The sequence below is a fragment of the Gymnodraco acuticeps genome, unplaced genomic scaffold (assembly GCF_902827175.1).
Source record: "Gymnodraco acuticeps unplaced genomic scaffold, fGymAcu1.1, whole genome shotgun sequence".
NCBI lineage: Eukaryota > Metazoa > Chordata > Actinopteri > Perciformes > Bathydraconidae > Gymnodraco > Gymnodraco acuticeps.
Genome location: NW_022990341.1, coordinates 1980261 through 2006371, shown reverse-complemented (window position 1 = coordinate 2006371; position 26111 = coordinate 1980261). Strand labels below are relative to the sequence as shown.

General features: G+C 39.4%; 1 protein-coding gene across 1 annotated transcript; it reads left to right on the top strand.

Annotated features, from left to right (window-relative positions):
- The first annotated feature begins 5753 nt into the window (after positions 1-5753).
- st6galnac5b (ST6 (alpha-N-acetyl-neuraminyl-2,3-beta-galactosyl-1,3)-N-acetylgalactosaminide alpha-2,6-sialyltransferase 5b) lies at positions 5754-20327 on the top strand. Its single transcript, XM_034223460.1, has 5 exons — positions 5754-5913; positions 6353-6568; positions 16069-16478; positions 17812-17919; positions 19671-20327. Exons 1-5 carry the CDS (start codon positions 5893-5895, stop codon positions 19903-19905), a joined length of 990 nt encoding a protein of 329 aa, XP_034079351.1. The 5' UTR covers positions 5754-5892; the 3' UTR covers positions 19906-20327.
- Positions 20328-26111: the final 5784 nt, after the last annotated feature.

Sequence of the window (26111 nt, the reverse complement as noted above, 5' to 3'; positions counted from 1 at the left end):
GTCTGAATAGTCGATTAGTCGTTTCATTAATCGATAGATTAATCGATTATCAAATTAGTCGTTTGTTGCAGCCCTATTATCCCATGTATAAATAAAACGTGTTATTCAGCAACCCTTGCAATTTGGGATTTTATTTTTGGTTGGTAGACCTCGGTGAGCTGGTCATTTCAAAAGTAGCTCACCAGCCCAAAAAGTGTGGGCACCCCTGCTCTATAACGACAGAATATCTAAAACATTAACACTTCAAGCATTTTAATGTAAAATTAGATTAGAAATAGGACAGGTCATTTGTATTGCACTCTGACATCCAAAAAGTGATGTCTCCCTTAGTGCTTTCTGGGTGAAAGTAATGAGATCTGAGGCTGCCAAAGGCCAGTCATTAAGAAGGGATTGACTTTTCCCGAGACAGATCATATGTTGATGTGGCAGGATCCCTTCCAGTAGCACAGGGAGAATCAGTATCACATTATTTTCCAAGTGCAATACGGTTAATGTAAAACAATTTGTCTTGGTGACACAGGATATTGGTTTCAACCGTTTATGGCCTACAATAGTGTGTCTGAATTGGAAGGCTGTGACACATCTTACAATAGAAAATACATAGATACAACATAAAAGGACTGATTTTTTTGTACCAGTCCTACTGTGTACATTTCAGGAAAATTATAATGTATCTTTTGAACTTCTGTTAATCGATGATTATTGCAGTTGGGTTTTGATGCTATTAATAGTACCAGAGCCAGATGGACCCTACAATTTATAGCTCAGTTTGAAACATGCCTGCTGTTGTGTGGATTTTTACATTATTAGCAGTGATGGCGTGTTACATCTTAACGTAGAAACCTTACTAGTTAAAGGAGAAAAATAGGTTGATATAGTTGGGAACCTTTTAATCCATCTACCTTTGTTCTTTTGTCAATTTATTTCCATTTTTATAATAAAAGGGTCTTTACAATACCCTCCTGGGACCCGAGGAAAACAAGTGTCTTCCAATTTTTGTTGTTGTTGTTGTGATTTCCTACCTATTTAGGGTTAAAAAAACATCTTGCAATTTAGACTTTTTAAATTTTATTTTATTTTTAAATGTTACAGTATGTCCCTGTAGAGGACGTCGGGACCATTTTAGTTTGAAAAGACAGCCAAAATTAACAAATCAAATTATGGTTATAGAGTGATATTAATACAATAATACATTCACCTTTATTTAAAACATCAATAATTAATTGATCTGAACATTGCTGTTTATTTGGTCACCAAAAAACAAGTTTGGTTTTTGGTGAATCTTTCCAGATCTTCAAAGACTTTGTAGTCAATGTACTGGGGAAAGTACCTCATTGACTCCAGTCGGCATGGGCTGTAGGGTCATCTTGACTAGTTTTATGGATGTGGTCTCCATTTGACCTGCTCATAGAAACAAAGCTTGCATTCCTGAGGCAATTCTCATTTTTCATGGCTCCACTTAAAATAAAAACAACAATAAGACATACGTGCTACTCTTGGCCCACAGGGGGCCATGTCTTTCCAGCTCGTCCCTATCTGTCTCTATGTGATCTATCTGTGCGCTCATGGAGCATCCTGCATCTTTCCCCCCCTTCTTCTTGACCCTCTTCTATCCCAGGTGTGAAAGCCTCATCTCTCTCATCATCTGAGAGCTCAACATCTTAATCTCCCTGAACTATCTGGTACAGAAAATGTCTGCTTCAGTTCCGTCTCCTGCAACAATATTGAGTCATAAAGTCCATGAAGATAGTCCTGACGTCCACTAGAATGGACATTTATAAAAGAGCTGTTATTTGAAAACTTGAATTATTTAATTGCTTTCAGAACTAATTATATAGTTCCTCACATGTTAATAAACAAGAACATATATGATTTTCATGGTAAAAATTACAATTATTCAACAATATTTGACTTCTCCTCCTGCTTCTATACAATTTTGTTTTTGGTATGCCAGCCATTTTGGATGAAAAGAAAGAGGAACTTCCCAGCATGCAATTTTAACCAATGACATATCACTGGAAAGACCAGGATGTCCTCTGTACAGCACATCAGAGATTGATAGAGTAGCTCAAAAAAGTAAAAGGAGATGCATGTTAACAAGCTGGGTCCCAGGAGGATACAGCCTTATGTTATCGCATGTTACAAGGTCAATCAAAGTGTGTGCTCTTTGCCAGCCAGTAGTGGGAATGTTCACTAATCCTGCAATAAATGTCCCCTCTAAGAATGACAGTATTTTGCAGAGTTGCCAGTCCATCTGCTTGTCATTCAGGGGAAATGATGGATGCCAACAGCTTGCTAATTATATAATCGCGAGGGGACACAACAGATGCAGTCACATTTTGTGCTGATTTGGTCTGCAGCCTCTCTGCACTTTCTGAAACAAAAGACAATTTATCTCCCTGTGACGGCTGTTCTTCAGCAGTTTGGCTAAAGAGGGAGTTGTTTCTGATTTAATCGGGGACAGAAGGAGATGCTTTTAACACCATCACCCTTTTTCATTCTCACTCATTGCTGCAGTTGCAATCAAGCCTGCTGTCCTTCAAATTGAAACCCCTCCGACTCCAACCATCAAAGAAAGTGATTCAGTAACACTGTACAACAGTACCATCACAGCTTGAAACGAGTAACAGAGATACAAAGTGCTTTCGGTGACTGGAGGGCTTTTATTTTTCTTCAATCGATTGGATAAACACAACACTTCTGAGAAACTGAAAATTGCATCTATGATTGTTGGGATACCAGCCGATGAGTCAATGGTCTGTAAGAGGAGACGATTTGCAAAGAGAATGAAGACGTTTTAATTCCTAAAAATGCTAATGTACCTACCTCCTGTTTCCCTTCTTTTAAAGATGTATCACAGCTAAAGCATGTGTATGAACTAATCGATACAATAACATTCACCAATGCTGCACCTCCACCCTTTCTGCAGGTGCTTTAGAAGTGTAAATTGGCAATTGATGCAAATTGTTTAGTAGACTTATATTGCTCTTTTATTATAGAAATAGGTCCTTCCTCTTGCCTATAACCGTCTGCTAACATCTAATGTATATCACTCTCTCCCATAAGAGACCAATATGCACTCTAATAACATGCAGTATAATAGTAATGTTGTGGTCTAATGTTCTTATTGAGGGATTTCTACAGTGCTTTTAAGGCAAAATATATCATTTTGTATATTTTTTTACCGTTATGAGATGGATGTCACATATTTCTATTGTTAGGATATATATTGTGTCCCCAAGAAGAACTGGACCCAACTACCATTGACATCTTGCATATGACATGATCCTGTGTATTGTGCCCACTGTGACAATACTTTAAGATGCACTCACTTTCCCTTGACTTTTAGTCTTTGCTTTGTTTCTTTACTGACACCCAGAGGCATTTCCTGTTCAAGCTGGAGACCTAATAATGAGTCAAAAGATAAACAGCTTTAGGCACAACAAACAGGTGCAGATTACTTCACACTTGTATTGTATTTGGCCCGGCGAAGGCAGACAGCCATCTGGATACAAGGTTGGAGTTAATTAAAAAAGTTTTTTTCCGTTACCCAGTCATTTGTCTGGCTCATGTGTGTGTATGTTGTGTGCGCTCCCCAGAGTTGTGTTTTGAGATGCTTTCCAGACCTCAGGGACAACTCCAATCAAAACACCAAGACTGCAAACAACCTACAGTAATCCTCTTGATTCACAATGATGTTCTGCATTGTGATGAACTGATCCTCAGTGATACAGATCATTTTGTCAAGACAATTATTCTAACAATGATTTGGCTACATTACGAGAGAGAAAATGTAAAAGTCATTAAAAAGAACAGTCAAATACACTGCATTTTCTGGAAATACATCATAATTTCATGTGATTTCAAGATGTACCCAACACCACTCCTATTGGAGCTACTCATTTTAAAATACTGAAGACTAAGACTCTTATAAATAATATACTAGATTACATAAGCAGTTACTAGTAAAATAATGGTTCACAATGAGTTAGTTCCTTGTCCATTCCAAGGCAACTACTTACATTTTTGTTTGCCTAATTGTGCAGCTTCTCCCATATTCTATGAGTTCCCTGTATCAGATACAAAGCTAATTAACCAAGTGAAACAATTGTTAAAAACGTCTGTAAATCTAGGCCAAAAACATAAAAGGGATGACGTGCTGTTCCCACATGTAACTTTTAAGTAGAACACACTGATTTTTCTCACAGCATTTGGTCTGGCTGTGTTTTTTTTTGGAGAAATTACTTACTATTTCCCACAAAGCCAAGAGATATGTTTCAGTTTGTATAGTGAGACCTGTAAAGGAATGACAAGAACATGGAAAACACATTAGAACATGAACACAATGATACAGGCTCAGAGGATGACTATAAAAAGACTAATTCCCCATTTCCAAGCTCCTCAAACAAGATTACAGCCACCAGCAAAATCTGAGTCCCATGAGGAGCTTAGCTGCTCAGATTTCCATGACAAATGCGTAAAATAGTATCCTGTCCTTAAATCGGATGTCTCGAAATCTGCTAGTGTCACAAATATGACAATGTATCACTTACTCCTGTATAGTAATGTAATCATAATTGCTAGCAGGATGCAATACAGACATATAACAGTGCTATAATTCAGAACAATATTAGTTTATACTGAGCAGTGTAACACTAAATCTGACCTACAAAAGGCTCACTCAAAACACCTAACTCATCATGTTGGCATTTAAAAAAATGTCAGTCAGTGAATCACTGCTACCAAAGTGAAATGTCCGAGTTTTATTGAGTAACCCAAGATCTTGTGCCAAACTACAAAAGGCCACTGAAGTTGTGTTTAACTAGGTATTACAATTATCATCAGATTTCCTTCTTCAGAACACTTTCTCTCAGTCACTTAGCACCTTCGTAGTCTCAATACAGTCAGCTCATTACAGAAACACATCTCCACTGAATATCTATTGAAATAAAACGATATGCATTGAAATCCGTGATTGCGTTTTATAGAACAGAAATAGTTTTCAGGAACTATAAAGTGAAAAACCAATATCTAAAATGTCTTCATCTTTACCATTTCATGTAGCCTTTGTCTGATAGCTGTGATAAAGGTAGCATGCTTTTTTCTCAGCAAACCAACGTATACTGTATGGTCATGACCGATGAGAATGATTATAAACGTGACACCTCTGTAAAGAAAATAAATCTTCATTTCAATTGAAAAATGGTAACGTACAGAAGTAGAAACTCCATTTAAAAAACCTCCATATAACAACATGTGGTATGACGAGGATGACTACAGTTTAGGATGTGAGAACTTACACAATTAGGAAATTGATTAACAAAAATGTGATCATCCAGACTGAATGCATCACTGCCATTCACTGAAGGCAATTTGAAAATAAATGTGATCCTGTATGAAAGCAATACAAAATACATCTACTGTTGTGGGAAAATGAGCTATTGTGTTTTAGAATAATGACTATCATTTTGATAATTGTGCCCGGAGACAACTGTAAAGGAATGATTTTGTAAATTGATATGGTTAGAAATGGAAACAGAAATGTGTAAACATGTCATTATAAACACACATTTGAGAACCACAGAGCTCCCTTGAAATGAAAACTATTATCATGATGTTAAGTGTGTAATTATTATTACAGCCTCATGAACCCCCAGTGAACCCTGAAAGGAGGCAAGCAGGGAAGCGGAGTTGTTTAGGACCATGAGGAGCGCAGTGTGGAGCGAGGGCGTCCCTGTAGAGGAGAGCATGGGTGAAGAGTAGTGGAGCGTCGTTTTCTGGAGCTGCTGATCCCAGTGATGCTGACCGCTCAAGTGTTGCATGCTGAAGAATCCCGACGCTCTGTGAGTGAGCTTTAAAGGATGATAGGATGAAGGCTGGAAACGAGGGGAAATGAAGATGAAGATAAGAGTGGTAATTATGAATGAGACATCAGTGAAACATTCATTTTGTGGGCAGGTTTACTGTTTTCTTAAAGTGAACTGCAGGCTGAGCTCTCATTATAGAATCCACAGTGACCTAATTGCACTTTGTTATATTTTTGTTTTTTACAGTCGCTTAAATGTATCTTATTCCCGTGACATAATCCAAATGGATCACGCACATCATTCAACATGTTTGAATTCAGCAGCTATTTTTGCCCCGCTCTCTGTTGACATGAGCATGTTGAGCGCATCTGAGTGGCACAGCTGACGTTTCATTTGCATCATGCATGAGGAAAAGATCTGCTGCAAATGTTATGGCGCCTCTACTTTGAACATTTGACATCTAATTAGTAGCTTTTCATTCAAAAAAGGAGCTCTGAAGCTGAATTAATTCAATCAAACTAAACATCTCTCATGTGCCTCTCCAGTGCCAAGGGGTTAGTGGCATCATCATCGTCGCCATGGTTACCAGTTTGATGTTGATGTACAACAGCAGCACTGGCGAAAGATCGTCTTCCTCATCGGCATCATCAGCACCGTCCAACCGTTCAGATGGTGCGGTTACATCCACGAAAAAGCCAGAGATACCTAAGAGACTCCAGACAGCAGCACTTCAGGGGTACACAGGTGTCATGGATCGAAAGGTAAATATGCACCATCTGTGAATGTGCACTGATCTGTGTCCTCATGCAATTTAATGATGCACATGATCCTGTTGCCTCTGATTCATCCTTTGAAACGTTAGAATATTTATGTTATTTGAGCTCCAAACGTTTGTAATAATATGTTAAAGCTAGGTAGTGCGTATGAAGAAAAACAAATGAGAGTTAATTGTATTAATCAGGGTCTTTATGCCATTGTATTGTATTTGTCTTCTTTGAAAATAAGACAAACAAATATGTCCTACTTTCAAAGAAATAAAATATGCAGGAGTTGTGTAGGCGGGCACAAAGTAGCAAACATTCATCCGATGCTACAGATGTATTGAGCCTCAGCTTGGTTGTGTGTTACAACAAAAACAGAGGCAGTGTTTGGGGTGAGGAATCAGGTTCCTGTCACTGCATTGGTGTCTGCATGGAGATGGAAGTGGGATTTGGGGGGATAATGTGCTGGAAGGTGAGAAGTGGCTTTTAAATGTTTTGAAGTGAGCACATAAAAGGCTGGCAGAGGTACAATGGAGATGGGTAGCTGAACAAAGTGCTTTTGGTTGCACACAATGAGGTGAAAAAATACAAAAAAGAGCGCAGTTAAGTCACTTATATAACTCTATTGACTGATATGTGTGTCAGACAGATTTTGCCCATTGCAGTGATTCAGTCAGTAATAACCACAGTGGCTATCCTTTAACTGGACAGTGCATTTGGACATACTTGTATCATGCACATGGTCCTTGAAAATACCCTTAATAGAGACATTATGGTCTGCATTGGGAAATATGACTTGGACTCTACGAAGCTACATCCTTCACATATATGGCCTCACACCACCTGCAAACAGAAAACATTAAGAGTACACAAAAATACACAGCAGCTTATACCAAACACACACCATGAGTGTGTCGGACCTACTACAAACTCCCTTACTTCTCAATGATGGATGTTGTAGTCATAGTGTGTCTAAAAAATGGGGCTTAAAACTGGATTAAAAGTCCATTTATGACAGCCTCTGAAAAAACGATATAATGCCACAGAAGCTCCACTGTCCTCATGTTGTTTAAAAACCAAATGCATAACGGCGGTCACATCATCTGTCCACTTTCAACACTGCACCATTCTAAAAGCTTTCATCACAACTGATGTAAGAGCAGCTGGTCTAAAATTATTGTTTTCCGTCAGAGTGGCTCTCAAAGGGAAACGAATAATTACAGAGCTTTTCCATTGCTGTGGCTTTTTTGCAAATGCATAGTATAAACGCGCCTAATCTGTATTCTGCTGGCATGCAGGTGGGCAGAGAGATGAGTATGTAAATGTAGGGTTCAGGTATTCACTGAAAAAGCTGTTTGAAGCTTCATGTGCTTCCCTGGTTTCAGGGAGAACTGAAAAATGTTCTTCTTCCCGTTTGAATTGTGTACATGTCCTTAACAACCTCCCAGTTAAATGTGATATCAAGATATTATGTTTGGACGAAACAATTATTCTATTTGTCATATTTCGATTTTTAGCAATAACTATAAGGCAGTCGTATTTGCACCAGGGTGATTATAGTGAACAATGCTATTTACACCCTGGTCTTGCTTTGTCACTTAGTATCCTAATTCCACACTTTTCGGCATTGTGTGACAAAGGGAAAAAAAAGCTGAATAACTGTGGTGAAGCTAGTTACACCCGGGTGCAAATTGACACAGTTCTATAAATGTGATAATTGAAATTGTGTTATTTCTGTTAATGGAAAACATGGTTGAGAAACTGAATAAAGAACTGAGAGAATTTAGGGATGGTATGGCCACTGCAAATTTGCCTTCTGACTTTAATGTTTTGAGAGATTAATTGATATTATTACAGTTTAATCGTGTCGTGTGAGGCTGTAATAATATCAATTAATCTCTCAAAACATTAAAGTCAGAAGTCAAATTTGCAGTGGCCATACCATCCCTAAATTCTCTCAGTTCTTTATTCAGTTTCTTGATTCATAATTTATGTTCCCAACATGAAATATTTATTGATAAAAGCACTTAAAACAGGATGGATTTCGACTAGCACTGCTACTCAGGACACCGCTGCTGTAATCTTTTAGTCTTCTGAGCTCCTCAGTCAGTAATTCAGAGGCCTATAATTCAGACCCATGCAGCACAGTGTTACAGTTCATTCAGGTAGACATATCATTCAGTGAGAAAGATAAGCAGTAAGGCACAGCAGAGTGGAAAGTAGCGTTCGCCTCAGAGAGGAAAGGATTTGGAGGAAACGTTTTTTTAAAGGAGTTTACCCTTCGGGGATAAATGATGAGAGATATGTGTTCATTTGTAGTGATATTTGATCTGGATCAGGCTTGAATTTTTGAATTCTAGATTTGAATTTCCTTTTCAATGTTGTAGTGCTCATCAGATCCCTTTAAAGTAAATGAAAAAGCAACATTCATCCACTAGTTTTACAGCAGCTCTAAAGATAAATTAGAGTTTTTTGCAGTGCGGGAACTTCATTATTCACAATCTCTCCTGACCTTCAACCTCCTCCTGACAGCTGACACACTGTCTGTCAATCAATCAATCAATCAATCAATCAATCAATCAATCAATCAATCAATGTTTATTTATATAGCCCAATATCACTGCAATATTTTCATATGCTTAGTGTCCCTCTCCCACCTCCACCCATGGGGGCTCTTTCTGCTGCTCTCTGGCTGCTGATGCACCCTCTGACAGAGCGGGTGTGGGTGGGTGCATCGCTCCAGAATGTTCCCTACAGGGTCATCTGAGGTGTTGCTGATTATGTAAAATGATTGGCTCACACACACAGGGTGACACATCCACATTAGCACAGCAACAGTGCATGCATTTAGACATCTTACACTCCATGCAAATGCCCACACATTTTGTTATGCCCTCATCAGAGCTAGGGATGCTTCAAAATGTGACGATAGCTCTATCTAATGTGCCTGCTGGACAGTGTTTATGACCCGTATTAACTTATATGCATATCTTCTTTTCATAGGCTGTGATTTCACCAATGTGGGTGATGGTCTGTGGCAGCTTTCCTCATTTATGTCGCACCCAAAACTTTGCAAAACATCCATTAATCACCAAGAACATGCTGCTTTATGTGGCTCAAAGGAGTAAACATTTGGCCTCTCCTTGAGCCCTTTCAGTTCTTAATGAGAAAAAAGCAAAACAGCAGTACTGACAATCCGCATGCTGTGAGATCAGGCTTTAAATAATAGTGCACATTTACTGTATGTGGGATATTTTGAGAAACTGAGTCTGTGTTAATGATGTTCCTCTTTGTCTGCCTTCTGCAATGTCTGCAGGTTTTTGTGAGATGTTTTCCTATTGGATGTATTTATTTTCTTTGACAAGCTACAGTAATTGGAGCTGCAATGCTGAATAGACTCTTTCAAACACACACACACACACACACACACACACACACACACACACACACACACACACACACACACACACACACACACACACACACACACACACACACACACACACACACACACACACACACACACACATCTTGAGCGAGACAGCCGCTTCAATTTTCTCTATTTATCAGATTTTTTTCTCCGTATCGAGTTAAAGAGATGTTGACCTTTGACGAGCTGTCCGCAGAATCAATTTGCTCCAATCAGAGCCAGTGTGAGAGCATGAATGTGGATTGTGTGCCTGTGCCAGTTCATGATTTTGTCTATACCTGCGCTTATTATTGGCAATACCTCTCTCTGCTCCCACAGCCTTTACAGCAGTGGTTCTCAAAGTGGGGGGCGCGCCCCCCCCCCCCCAGGGGGGTGCAGAGGCATGACAGGGGGGGCACGAGAGACCAGGAGGATTTTTTTTAAAAATTATTATTATTAAAAAGAAAAAAATCATATTTAGAAAAATTATTGATTCGAAAATAATATGATACAGTACTATTACGTCTGGGTCTCTGTGTTTCATTAAAGCTTGGCTCTGTGTGCGTGTGGAACGAGCCATTTTGTGTGCGTGCGCGAGCAGGAGAGAGAGAGAGAGAGAGCGCACCGGTGCCGGAGATCGTTGTTGTTAGCTTCTGGTGCTAGCGAGCTACGCTAACGGATATAAGGAGTTTTTTCAACAACAAAGTGGAGGAGAGTCCTCTCCTGTCAGACTGAGAGACTCAGTGAACTAAAGGACTCTCTCAGTGTTATCTCAGTGGGTCTCAAACGTTTTAGTCACCATTAATGTAAACAATTATTTCCGAGGCACACATTTATATGATCATTATAGTTATAAAAAAATAATCGAATAAATTCAAAACAGGTATGAAATACTATATGACATTAAAAAAAAGAATAAAGTTTAAAAGGGGAGTGATTTGTAAAATATCCATAAAGAAAAAGTAAATCTGTTAACAGTTCTGTTTCAAATGGGTGTTGAGAGATGTATCCATAGATCTCTTCATTTTGCTCTCAAAGTGCACCAGATTGATGCATTTAACTTCAATATTTAAAAATCTTCCCGGGGGAGCTTGCCCCCGGACCCCCCTATGTGAGGTCCACACACCACCTATAAAAATAGCACTTGACCCCTGCTTACACCTATATGCCGTGAGCTGATTATCGAGCCTTCATTGTAACAGTGTATATGCGTGGGGAATGTTGCAGTAGAAAGTTCCACTGTAGCGCCCGGTACATTAATGGGAAACCCTAAATGTTTGAGCGCCCTCCATGAAACGTCAAGCTACCCCACAGCACCCCCAAAATAAATCTCTGGCGCCGCCACTGAGCCTGACTATTTGTGTTGGGGGGGGCCCGACTTTTTTTTTTCTCCAAAGGGGGGGCCTGACAGAAAAAGTTTGAGAACCACTGCTTTACAGTAATGCAGTCAACCTCTGAGAAATTGGTGTCATTAGAAATGTGTCAATTATACAAGAAAGTCTCCCATCTACGCTGACCCCTTTCAATGTAAGATGTATTATACAATAGATATTACATATTATACTTAATGGATGAGGCTTCAGCACGTGCACAGTGAGGTCCTGGAAAACAGATAAGGCGTCATCCTAAGATTGATTTTACTGCCCCTATATGTGCCTATATACCTGAAAGTCCCATTTACATTAACATGTGATTTGTATCTGGATACATTTGACTGATCATTACACCTGATCTAGATCTTTGCATTTACACCTAGTTATGAAATGTCTTCTTGTCTTCAGGACCATGTCTGCAATCTGACGAGATTTAATTATGCAAATTAGTTTTTCCACCCTTTTTTGTTGTCATCAAAGCACTCTAACTACCTTTTATTTTGAATACCTGTACTACTACTAAATGGACAAGGTGAAGGGCAAGAGCTGTCTGACAGGAAGTCTTGAATATTCTGAAAACCAGCCAAACATAGTTTCCTATCTTTCCATCAAAGTGCGCCTAACGAGGCCACGTATACTTTGAGATGCTGCCATCCCCTTCTCTCTGTTTGACTGCGTGCAGAATAAGACAGGCACCTTGATTATCTCGCCTTTATTCCTTCAAATTGAGAATAGAGCAAGCTTTAAAGTCTGTTACCAGGAGGAGCTTAATGAGATGTCAACTGTCAGGAGGATTTGGGTGTAATTAATTGGTTTCTGAGAAAAAGAAAGCAGCTCTGATCATTAAACCTTCACACCACGCTACAGGTGTCACTCAATCCACCTCTACTGGGGCCATTAGCCTAATTATGTGTGCTACGGAAAGAGCACAATTACTGATATGATAATGATCAAATTCCAAATAATTTGTGCCACTGTAATCAAATACAGCTGGCCACTGCTCACATCAAAGGGATTGGACTTCAAAGGATAATATTCCTATTCCTTTTATTGTCTGTGTAGCCAAAGCTTAATGTGTCTTATTCCTCTGAGCCAGAGACCTTTATCGAAGCATTGTTGCAGGGTGACATTTACCTTCATCTTGATGTTGCATGTTTGCCGTCTAACCCACGCACAAGCTTTCACAGATAAATATGCAGTTTCACACTACATTTGCTGCTGGAAACACTCTCTAACAAATGAATGAATACCTCGTGTTTGAAAGCATTTGAGACAGAATACTACAAAATGATTTAGCATTTTAAAAAACAAGAAGTTATTCTAAAGTTATTTGATAGAACAACTGAATGTATGGATAAGAGCCACAGACAAGGCGTGCAAGTCAGAAAATGTTGAGAAATGGACTGTAACACATTGTTGAGTAACGTGTGTGTGTGTGTGTGTGTGTGTGTGTGTGTGTGTGTGTGTGTGTGTGTGTGTGTGTGTGTGTGTGTGTGTGTGTGTGTGTGTGTGTGTGGCCTAGCATTACTGCACTTGTGGGGACCTAAATCTGTTTACACAGTCACGTGTGGGGACTCGCCTCCCTTATGGGGACAAAATGGAGGTCCCCATGAGGGGAATCATTAATTTTAGGGTGAAGACTTGGTTAGGGTAAGGGTTAGGGTTAGGCATGTGTTGGTTATGGTTAAGGTTAGGATAAGTCTCCAGGAAATGCATGCAAGTCAATGTAATGTCCCCTGAAGTGATGTATACATGGTATGTGTGTGTGTGTGTGTGTGTGTGTGTGTGTGTGTGTGTGTGTGTGTGTGTGTATGTGTATGTGTATGTGTATGTGTGTGTGTGTGTTGTGTGTTGTGTGTGTGTGTGTGTGTTGTGTGTGTGTGTGTGTGTGTGTGTGTGTGTGTGCGTGCGTGCGCGTGTGTGTGAGGGAACATATTGTCATTTATAGAGTAGAATACTTTTGTTTCAGGGGTCAGAAGACTAGAAAAGCACTATTTAAATGCAATTCCATTTAACACAACAGGCAGCCTATTCTATGGTGAGCTATACATTTAGATGTACACTTAGGAATCATCACCAGGACCCTATGGAAATGTGGGACGAAGACATATTTTTTCATGGGATTTATTGACGATAAGGAATACAGAATAACACCAGCCTTATCACCGGGGAAAATAAACCAGAGGATCATTTTTGCTCATTACTAATGACTCCTCTCTGACCTCTCCATAGCTTTTCCAAGTTTCCTGCAGGTTTTCACTTTCCTTCTTAAATTGAAAAGTGTGGGGGGGGGGGGAGGCTGGTGGTTTGGAGGCTCTGGAGTGATATTAGAGGCTGACTGATGGGGTTTTCTCAGAAAGCAATTATGATCCTGGTTTCCCCTGGGAAGTGTATAAACAGGATCATACTGATGACTGTGTGGGCGGTAATTGACTGGGACTGCAATTGGAGCCAACCCCCTGTGTCTTCTTCTTCTTCTTCTTCTTCTTCTGCTCTAAACGCCTCCACCTCTTGCAGTGCGGCAGCTATTTTTTACCAGTTTTTAAGACAATTTGATCGTCTCTGTGTTCTCTCAACAAAAGGTCATACAGATGTTTTTACAGGCGTACCTGTTCACCTAATCATTCTTTCATGGCATTGGTTAGCCTGATATTAGCTCTACAAGAATACTTGCCAGCCACTTTGATCATTTTAGTACAAGGGCACTAAATGTTAAGAAACTATTTTAATGTATTTTTTATAAACTGCCTTCCGAAGTTGGTGAATATATGACACATTTGGAGATGTCTATACAATGCCATGACAGTCTCTCTCTAGTCCATTTGGCATCAGAGTTCACTGAATGGTCTCATAAAGTTGATAAAACTAAGAAAGTGTTATCTTATGGGGTCATGCATTATTAATGAAGGTAGACAACCCTGTGTCTGCATGATAAAGTGCAGAATGAGTGTGTGTGGGAGTCAGTGTGTGCTCAAGTGCTAGTTTGCTCACAAATTAAAGCACCGCTGTGTTAATTCAAGGTTGATTACAAGTTCAAATCTACCCGCTGAAATATGCAAAACCCCACTCTTCATTTATTCATTAATTCAGCAGTCCGTAGGTCAAAACTGCAGCTTCCTGCGGTCTGAAATATCATCATCTGATTGCGGATGCCCTTCTCAATGTGATATATAAGTGGCTATTTCCCAAATCATCAAGCTGTCAGAAGCTCAGGGAGGTGGCACTGGAGCTTCAGCATCACTGTCAAGGACCCTTTTTAGTATTTCACCAGCAATTCAAACAACACTGTCCATGTAACCTTCGATGGAGTTTGACACATTCCCTGAAAATAATCAAAAGTTTCTCGGAAGTAATTGTTTGGATGACGCCGAGGGCAAAACGACTATCTGTTGTATGCAAAAGAAGAAAAACCGCTGAAAGGACAATGATTTTTTTCCAAGCTACTGCAGGGTTTGTGCAGTGAAGTGCGTAATTTGCTCCAGCCAACCTGTTATTGGAGGGGGGGGGGTCTGCAGACTGAGGGCTAACACATTCAAAGAAAGACATACTGTGAATACTGGGAGTGTGTGAGTGGTAGCACATGTAAAGTAGTACAACTGGACTTGTATCTTGACACTTTTTAGACAGTTGCAGACTTTTGCAAGAGAAACGTGGCGGTATTACATGGCATCAAACTCAGATATGTGGGGGAAACTTCTGTGTAGCAATGCAGGAGGAGGAGAGAATGTCAAAGAGTCAGAGGTTCTGACTTCATTGTAGAGTTGCCACGTCAATTCTGAAGAACTCTACCCCAGACCCATGTATTGAGCTAGTTCAGAGAGAATAATCAACATTGTGCACAACAAGATAGAATCATAACACCTCTATCAGCTGACGCCAACAGGCAGGAACAGGGAGACAAAACACTGAGAGCACAGCAGCCACGGTTACAGGTGCGTGTGCTCAGTCAGTATGAACTGATACACTGGGGCAAAGTTATGGGTCTTTGAAAATATTTCCCCAACAAGATACAGAACTACACAGATGCACACACACATAGTGGACACACACACACTAGATTATCATTCAGTATTATAACTATAGCAGTGGAAGCAGCAATGCCTACACACACACACACACACACACACACACACACCTTTCCCGCCCCAGAACCTGATGGATTGTGAAGCTTGGCGCACAGTTCAGAATGCCAATGTGTCTCTCTTTTAAGGTTGAGAATAATTCATGTGAGGAGACTCTGGGTCGGATCGCTCAATCTGAGCTCGCCTTTTCCAACTTTGAAAAAAAAGCTTGGTCAATACAACCAAACCAATACCGGACCAACACAACAGCCCTGCATTGCACCTTAACAAAGCTAGAAAACTGCTGAAAGCATTGCTTGTTTCGTTTGCATAGATTGTGTTTGACTGAATAAATATACCGGCTAAAGTGTATTCATGGTTTTCCTATTAACGAAGTGCACTGAATAGCCTCTGCTCTGCTGTCAAGCTGCATTTCATTTGAATAATAGGATATCTGATATAAGAGCACAGGTGGGAAGTAACTAAGTACATTTATTCAACTGATATGTACAATTTTGTACTTAAACATGGATTTAGAGGCAGAAAAAGAACTGTAAGAAATGTGATGGCTTAATAAGACCAGGTTTGCCAGCCTGTCTTTAATATGTTCTGAATGAAACTAACACTATTTCTGACCTTTAACCTTTTACCTCACAGCCTCTGAAGATGCACTGCAGGACCTGTGCTCTGGTGACCAGCTCCGGCCAGCTAACGGGGAGCAAGAGAGGCGAAGAAATAGACAGCAACGAGTGCGTAATCCGTATGAATGACGCCCCCAGCATAAACTATCAGCGGGATGTTGGCCGACGTACAAACCTGCGTGTCGTGGCTCACTCCAGCCTGCAGAGGGTCCTGCGGAGCCGACAGCAGCTGCTTAACGCCAGCCAGGACACGGTTTTCATCTTCTGGGGACCCAGCAGCTGCATGAGGCGGGATGGAAAAGGCCACGTTTACAACAACCTCCGGCTGTTAAACCAACTCCTACCAAGGCTTAAAGTCTACATCATTTCTCGGACCAAAATGCTAAAGTTTGATGAACTGTTTAAAAAGGAAACAGGGATAGACAGGTAAATGCACCAAGAATCAGACCTGTCTTTGTGAGGTTTGAGAACTTGTGTGTGTGAAAATAATAAAATACAATATGGAATAATTAGTTAGAGTTTAGCCAGTCAAAAGCATCACATATTCCCACTTGCTTAAAAAAGAATAAGTCAGAGCTCCTAAACACTCACAGCATAATTCAATTGGATTTAGATTAAAAGGTGTCTGTTATCACTGAAAGGATTTTAAGGGATTTGAGTCATGCAGAGTTTAATGTTGACCCACTACTGCCTGGATGAGGGAGAATATTGCAAAGCATTTCCAATATAGTGCCACCAGTAAGTAAGACCTTTGCAGAAATCTCTCAACATAGGAAGAAACATACATCAATCTCATGTGAGAAATGGGTAAGAACAGACAAATGATTGAATGAGTGAGAAATTGAAATATACTGGAAAGACACAAAACAGATGAATAATAACACTCGATAATGGGTAGTAGCTCATTCTGCATCTTTTATGCAAAGAAGTGCCACAGCTGCCTAATTCTTCTTGAATCAGCGAAAACATTTGGATAAGAACTTGTTTTTTGTGATGGAATTTAGCTCTGGTACACAGCCTCTCACCAGAGTGAGTAAGAAACTCCAAATCACAGTATTGTTTTAGGTTATTGCGTTGTAGATGCAGAAGTAAACACATGTTTGAAGATATTTAGCACGTAATTCCCAACAGAAAGTGTTCCCCTTAACTGAGAGAGGATTTACCATTCACATTTTCAGACGCAGGTGTAATGCTAATCAACATAAATGAAAGAAAATGGCCATACCGCAAAGGATTTTGATTTACTGAGACCATCCTAACTTTCTTTGTTTATACTGAGTATTAAACAGTTTCTTGCTTTTTACCACATGACAGTCACATGTGGCTTTTTTGGATGCTGGTCTGTACTGTAGAAAAACGTCTGAATAATTTTCTTACAAAATAAGAGCTTAACAGAAGAAGACATTTGTCAGCGTCAATCTATAAACTCATATGCATTTGAACAGTAAGTCAGCGGGAAGATGAGAGGACGTTGAATATGAATGGGGAATTCAATCACTTCGGCTGTCATGCAAGCACTGCCTGAATAAATATCTTGCACTTTGATATTTTTGTTGGGTTTTGTATACAAGGCATATAAACAAAGAAGGTCTTTCTTCAGCTAGTCTTTTGCTTTGTCTCTGAAAAGATGACTGATCAGATGAAAGCTATAATTATTGGTTCATATCTTTCTTTGTATTTGATCAGATACTCTTTTTAAAGAGTTGGTACTCCCAATATATGTTTAAACTTTAAATGTTAATGTTCTCTTGTATTTCAGGAAGAGCTCCAACTCCTGGCTTAGCACCGGCTGGTTCACCATGGCGATAGCCGTAGAGCTGTGTGACCGGATCAACGTGTACGGCATGGTGCCACCTGATTTCTGCAGGTGTGTCTTTTAATCAAAAATGTTTAGTTTAGAATCTTTGCCCATAAATAAGCTACAGAAAAACACAACTCAAATACTATGTACCCTTGATAAACTGCAGCTAGGTAGGCAGTAACCGGACAGGATGAGATAGATTTCTGTTCATTTATTTATATACAAAGCTTTATATTTTAACTTTGACACCAGCAACAAATGTTATGCTTTTGGGGAGTCTGCTCACCTTGAAAATGTGGCAGCCTAAGTATAATATAAGTATAATGTTCTCTTTTATCTCTGTTTTGGTCTCTACCAACTGGTGTGGTCTAGTTCTGTTTAGTGGTGTGCAGGTAGTGTACACAGTTAACTTTTCTAATGAGAATCAGCTGATAAGAAAATCCATTTCAATGTTCCACAATGGTAATTATGTGTTGGAGCTTATGAAAGCCTCTTTCCAAATATTATTCTTATCAATTATTTTTGACATTGAAATGCAGAAAACATATCGTCTTCAATTATCTTTGACAAAGGAACAAAGCAAAGTCCCTTCTTTAGTCAGTTTCCTAGCAACTGTGTGAACACAACAAGAAAATTGTGTCCTTGGATTTTCGGATCAAAAACGGTACCTCACAGGTTTCAATTAAAGGCGCCATGATATAACATATCTAACGGCCTATTTAATATACCATTAATTATATGAGGAAAGACTATGGTGCAACAGAAACTCTAACAAACAAGCAACCAAGTAGAAATGACAATAATAAAGAACAGAGTTTTTACTAAAAGAATAACATACACATTATCCACAAACCCTTTTTAAGAGTTGCTCTATGCCAGTACCTGTTTCATCAGTTACATTTTACACCCAAGTCATCCATCACAGTTCCTTATCGTCAGGACTCACTTTGTCACATCGTGTCTTAAAAAGTGGGGCAAATATTGCATGAGATGGACAGGACACTCTTCCGTTGCAGATTGACTCTGTGATTCACTGTGTGCTGACAGCGTGGGTGTATTTCTACTTCCAAACCAAAACCAAAATCTTGTGTAATACATCTTTGATGACGTTACATTTCATTGAGCTTATCCAAAGCGACTTACAATAAGTTAAATAAACCGCTATAGATACAAACTCAGAACAAAAAGGAAACGCAGACATATTTGCACCAAATAAGCCAAACCATTGTAAGAGCTGGTGCATTAATATTAAATGGGCTAGATTTGACTTACTTTGTAAGCTGAACTGTTCCGTAGGCTTATACTTTAAGTGTGAATCTATACGCTTACAGTCTGAATTTGCTTAATAATTTTCCCTTTCTCCGGTTCATTTGTTCTTTTTTTTTATTCTGTAGCTACACCTATGTTCAAGAGTTGTATACTGGTAATGTAATATGATACTCCACAAGCCCAGGTTCCCAGGAAATATAAAAATGATTTGGATAAGGATATTCTCACGCACTAAAGAATGCCTGACGTTTAAATATTCATGAAGAAATGCAGACCGGATTGAAGTGACTCTTATCTGAGTCTTCCTCTGAGCTTGGCGTGAATATCAGAGGACTAAGATGGTGAATAATGATCACATCTGTTAGCTTAGATTCTTCTGATCTTCCTGGTTTTCTTTGTTCTTCTTCCCATTTCTCCCCTACTGTGACTCGCTTCCACTCCCCAACCCTCATTTCAAAATTATCCCCATGCTGTTTCCCACATTTTCCCTCACACTTTGATTTTCGTGCCTTTACTTTTCTCTCTTGTCTCCTCTCTTCTCCCTGCAGATCCTCCTCTCATCCCTCCTTGCCGTATCATTACTACGAGCCCTCGGGACCCGACGAGTGCTCCATGTACCTGTCCCACGAGAGGAGCCAACGAGGAAGCCACCATCGCTTCATCACGGAGAAGGCTGTGTTTGCAAACTGGGCTCGAACCCTCAACATCCACTTTCACCAGCCGGACTGGAAGCCAGCTGCCGTCATGAACAGCTCATACACTCCTGTTCCAGCTGGATCCTGAGATTCAGATGATCCCCAGAAGTGTGTGTGTGTGTGGAAGGTCTCCAGATCTGAGTCCTCTCTCCGGACTACATGAATGCATGAGACAGCAGTAGGCAACTGTTGTGCCTGTTAGCCGAAGCAGCTTGGCAGAATGGGATCATTGCATAATAGCAGCACAACGCCCCAACAATGCTTTGGAAGTGTTACTATACTAGGATGAATTTCAAACAGGTGTCAAAGCCATGGAGGGTGGTTCAAGTGTTATATTTATTCTGTGTAGTGCTGCTTTAACGACACTCGAGTTGTCAGAGAATTGTCAGTTGTTGTGAACTCAATTCAGACTCATTGAGGACACCGAGGTCATGTCCTCACCATTTTTTTGTTTCTCATCAGTTTACACTTTACAATCACGCACAAATAAAACATGTTTTTCAACGATGATTTTGATATTTGTTTGCAGTTACTGTGTTCAATTCTTTAAACGCTTCCATCCCTTTTTCAATAAACGTTCTCACTACCGAACATCACAAAGAAACAGCTCAAAAGCACACCTCCCATTTTTAAGGTTGTAATATATTAATTATTTCTATGCCAGTAACAAAACAAGCCCATAGCAGTAAGCCAATTATTTTAAAACTATACAGGAGTTAACTGAAATAAATTCAAGGATTTACAACATATAATAATTTTGCATACTACATGTATTAATTAAAAAATCATGTATATAACATTTTACAATATAATCCTCCTAAATCATATCTAGAATGCAGTGTCATCTCTATTGCTGTGTAACAGATGGCCTCTCAGAAAGGTCCTGCCAACCAATGTCTCTGATGCTCGAGGACATGATTTGTCCTGTTATTAAAGCCAAATGTCCCTCAAAAGCAATCCAACTGCAATACTGATACACATGATTACATCAAAAGTGTCCCGAGCAGCCTGTTCAATCCTGACCCACGGCTTCTGTCTCAGCCTCTTCAGCAAAAAGAGGGGAGCTGCCTGTTAACAAGGGATTATACTGTGCTATCCAAGCGTATCTCCAGGGCGAGAGGAGCAGCATGACTGTTGTAGAATTCAAGATGTGCCGTTCTGCAGAGAGGGCTGCAAAAAGACATTTGACTGCTGCTGTTCCCGTACTCCAGTGGAATCTTAATGTTTCTCTCAGGTGCTCTGAGAAAAGCTATGCAGTGCTGTGGTGTCATGCTAAGTGCACTGAGCTCTACTCCAATTACTGTCTCCTCAGGTCGAGAGGTTGGATTTTAAAGGCTTCAAAGGGCAAGCTGGCTGCAAATAAGTAAGCAGTCGCTGTCTTAAAAACACAGAGTCAAGGCGAAATGTTGATTTTCAATGACCTTGGAAACCTCAGGAGACAAACAATGATACTGAAATGCTTGGAGCTGAAGATGTGACTCGGGCATTTTAACAAAGTCTCCCTACTGGCACTTCCTTAGGCTAAACCAAGCTAAACTAGGCTAACAAGCTGCTAGCTTCAGACACATTTTCACATGTAAATCTCAGAAACTATTCCTTTGCGATGCAGCCCCTTGATGCAAAACTGTGTGCAATGTTTTAGAAAATATACGATCAACAAAAGTGTAGTAATTCAAAATCCACATTTTCATTTGATATCAAATACAGACGTTTTTTTGCCCTATTGTTTTATAGTAAAAGCTCTTTCATTTTTATTCAAGAATTCAACTCGCCCTCATTTCCAATTTCCATTAAAGATGTTCCAGTGTGTGTGTTTTTAATACCTGTGTGTGGCGGTGACACCTCTGTAATAGAGCTGCAGTTTAATCTCCTCTGCTGCAGTTTGACTGTGACACATATCACACACACACATAACCTACTGCTGATAAGCTCAATGTGTGAGACTCAGTTACAGATAGCAGACTGTAAAGTAATTGTGGAGCTTTATCAGCGAACCTGCAAAATACCATCGTGTTTCAGAGATAAGACTTCATGAATGAGCTCTCTTTGATTTATAACATAAATAAGGAAAACTTTTTTTGCAAAAAGTTATTTTGAATACCAAGAACAGCCCTTTTTATATACAGAACTGTGTGATGTGGGTTTACAATGACACCTGGTGGCTGTGTGTGTCTTGTCAGGCTCTACAAAAAGAAAACAGTTAATCAAAAATATTTTCTGTTAAATGTATCATGTATATGTTAGAAGTGCAACGTGCAGCAGTTTAGTAAAGTATAATCATTTTTAATGTATCAACTTTTCTGGCGTTGAAATAATTTTATAAACACTACAAATACAAAGAAAGTATATTTTGACGTTTGGTATGAATTTATGCCAAATACAATGGCCAATAGAATTGCCTCAATATGGCACTATTTAAATGGGTTTGTTTAAAATTCAGCTTGTATAGTAAACAGCATATTTTTTATAATACAAAAGCATTCAGTGGTAGAACAAACTGTTAAAATAGTCTAAAATATTTGTTTTAAAACCTCTTTTTCAGATGAATACATTACTGAATTTTGAACTCAAATGCACGACTCACAGGTTTTTAACAAAAAAGGTTTTATTCAAACCAAAGCTCAACGACAGTGGTAAACAAAAACTAAATCACTCTTAACGAGGAAAAACAGTATCAAAACAAAGTCACTCTTAATGAGGAAAAAACACTAACAAAACAAAATCACTTAAATGAGGAAAAACATAGGAGCATGAATATATGAATACTTAGACAAGACGTGTCTCAAAGCTCTGCTTGGGATTCTTTCTGGTATGATACGCTGGTAGACTGTCACAAGAAACGAAACGAACTGGCACAGGACAAAGGGAGACGAGGACAATAAATACACCAGGTAATGGGGAACAGGTGGAAACAATCAGGGGCGTGGTCGACAATCACAAGAGTGGGAGACACACAAGGAAGGGAGGTCAGAGTATCTGAAACGAGAGGAAAGGTTACTATTCAAAATTAAAGGGGAAAATCACTAGACAAAGACAAAAACACTTAACTAAACTAACATCATTTGCGAGAGATGACAATTGCAGTAGTCATGTTTAATGTGTCTGAGCTAAATGAGTTGTACAAGTTAGAATCAATATTTTCACCTTTAGCGCAGATAGAGACACAATTGCAACATTTGTACTTCCTTTGCTCAGGATTCAAGGAGCTCCTTTGTTTCGAACATGCTGTTCAGGTTTGGACCTTCTGCAGGGTTTAGTGTTCCTCCATAAAGTGAGGTAAGGGATCCACTCTCTTTAGTTCAGGGCAACAGTGTGAGGTTTTCCCATGATGCTCCTTGCTAATTACAGCTGTGCGTCTCTTGATGGATCAGCATGTTTCTTTTCCTCCGAGGGTCATTGTGTTTCTGTAAGAGCTGAACCTCACAGTGCTGCTGCTGTAATGTTCAAGATCCTCTCCGACATATTCTGCACATATATATTCAGAACTGTGCACTTTCAGCTTCATAATACAGCTGTTATTCCAAGTTTTCCGGCACAGTGCGATCAGTTTGAAAAGTAAACAGACATTTTGTGCAATATCTTTGTACGACAAAATTGTGAGAAATAAAACAAATCTGTATTTGTCATATTTGTACTTCAAGCTCCCACATGATTTTAGACTTTTCCCTTGAGCAGAGAAAGTATAGGGATGTTCATCTGTCTAATCCGCTGATAGACACGGGATATATACAAATAATTAATCGTGTTGTCTTGTGTTGTTTCAGCAGTAATAATCGTTATTGCAGAAGTCTCCTCGGTCAGTATCTGTTCAAGAAACTGGGGAGGAGAAGTAGAGAATAAGGGAGGTGGAACAGCAGGATAAGCCCCGCCGTGGGAATGCAGTAATTGTCATGACAAGTGCAGGAGAGCTTGGTACAGGATGATAGGTATGTTTTGGAAAATGACTATAATCAGGAGTAAGTCAAATGTTGTAAGTGTATGAAATGAAAAATACCCAGCCCGCTCCATTTTTAGGATATAGAATTAGTGTATAAATGATTGTTATGTATTTTAGTTCTCTACAGGTTGGTTCTTTCACTTTGTTTTGTATCTTTTAAAAGACCTACCCATGTTAAAGTATAACAGACTTTAGAGACACGTAGTATTGGGGATCCACACATGGTCCAAACTGAAATATCTCAGTAACCATTTCATCGATTACTATGACATTTTATACTGACATTCATGGTCCCCAGATGATAAATCCTACTTATGATTATTACAAAGTTTACATGACTTCCAATAAGTGTGACACTTTTCTTGATAACCACAATTGATAAGGGGAAAACACGGATACCTTGTGATGTAGTGGACCACGATGAAAATAATCCTTTATTGTGTGATTTTAACGTCTTTTACTGTCTGCAATGCAGTGTAATGTTTGTTATTGTAATGGCAATTTTAATGTTCCAATGTCCTATATCCTTTTGCCATTAATTCACAGGAGGGTTTAGAGTGATCCTGACACAGACAAACAGATGTTTTATTGCTTTACATACCAAAGTTTAAGTACACTGTGTCAATAGTTGTGGTATGAGCATCTGCCGGGGCTGTGGTGTGGTAGAATTGGTATGCTCTTCCTCCTGTGTCCTCGTCCTCTCCTGTCACCTATGACACCTGGTGCAGTTAAACCCCGCCACCAAGTGTTCAAAATAATATTGCACTATACATATACATTAAAGTAAACTGAGACACCAACAACACCCATACAATGGCTCCTAAAGTTATGTATATATGTGTTATAATGTATGTAGCTTTTTAATTATCCAATCATTTCAAACAATCACTCAATGCAAGACACATTTTAGAGAACCCTCACAAATTTAAAACGAGACCAAGAAAATTCAGTTGCCAAAAAGTGTTTTTAAACAATATATTTTGTGATGTGCGAAGACGAAGGAAATGTCAGATGTTAGCAAAGGGCGACAGAAAGAAGCTCACTGTTGTTCAAACTATTCTTTTATTTTTCTCTGATCAGTGTGTCCCTTCTTGGCTTGATAAGCATCTTTGACACATTTGCAACTACCTGACATACAATAAGGCACCAACTAAGGCTACATTAACAATTTCCAAAATGAGGGAAATTGTTTGGTCAAGGTGACATATGGAGAAAATAAATTACAGAGGGACACGATGAGTGCGAGCAGTGGAGGAGTACAGCTTTGTTACCTGTGGACCTTGGCACAGGAGTGCTTTGTGATGAGATGAGGCGGAGGAGGTGATGCGCCGCCGCATTAAGGCTAATTCTCTCATCTCGCTCAATCTACTCCCGGCTCCATCTGAACCTCTGCAGCAGTCTATGCTTGCCTCTCATTATGACCAAGCACTCCGCTGCCTGTCATTACAGCTGTAACTGTATGACACCACACTTTCAGGTGTAATGTCACCTGCGAGGAGACTTCAGCAGGAGTCGGATAATTAGGGACCATTTCGGCTCATGAAAAAGCCTAGGGGAAGGTTTCATTTCCATACTGTGGAAATGAAACCTTCCCCTAAGCTTTTTCAATAGATATTTTGTTTTTACAATGAGAATAAACACAGAAGCAACTAAATTACAAAATTAAAATATCCAATGATATTGACATCCAAAACTACTTTAATCAAATGTTTACTTATTTGCATTCATATGCCTCAAGGCATGTTAAAGTGACCCTATTGTGCTCCTTAAGATTGTCCTTTTCCCATAGTGTGTTATATAGGGTTTTTTGCATGTGAATGGTCTGCGAAGGCTAAAATCATAAAGTTTACATCAAGAGGGAGTTTTTTCCCCCCCATTTCTAAAGGGGTTGACCAATCACAACATAGCCGGAAAATCAAGTGCAGGCAGTATGAGAAAATGAAGACCTTTTTGAACATTAAATTATTTAAACCTTCAAAAGACCATTAGAATTACGTTTTATATTGCCTGTATGGGATACATGTGAGGAGTTTGGTTTAAAGGTCCCATGTCATGGCCATTTCTACTGATCATAATTCCATTGTTGAGGTATACTAAAATAGATTTATATTGTGCAATTTTCCAAACTCACATTGGTTTCTCATACAGCATCTCTGTAAAGTATGTGTATTCACTCTTTGTCCTAAATGGCTTGTTGGAGCTCCAGCACACTACCCACTTAGCCACAGCCTCCACTTAATTGCTGAAGGAAAGAGCAATGCGGAGCAAAGAGGATAATTCACACAACTTCAGTTGAACTTAGAGAGGAAACACAGTTTTGGAGGATGGAAAAGAGTCAGCGTTTCTTAAAGACTTCA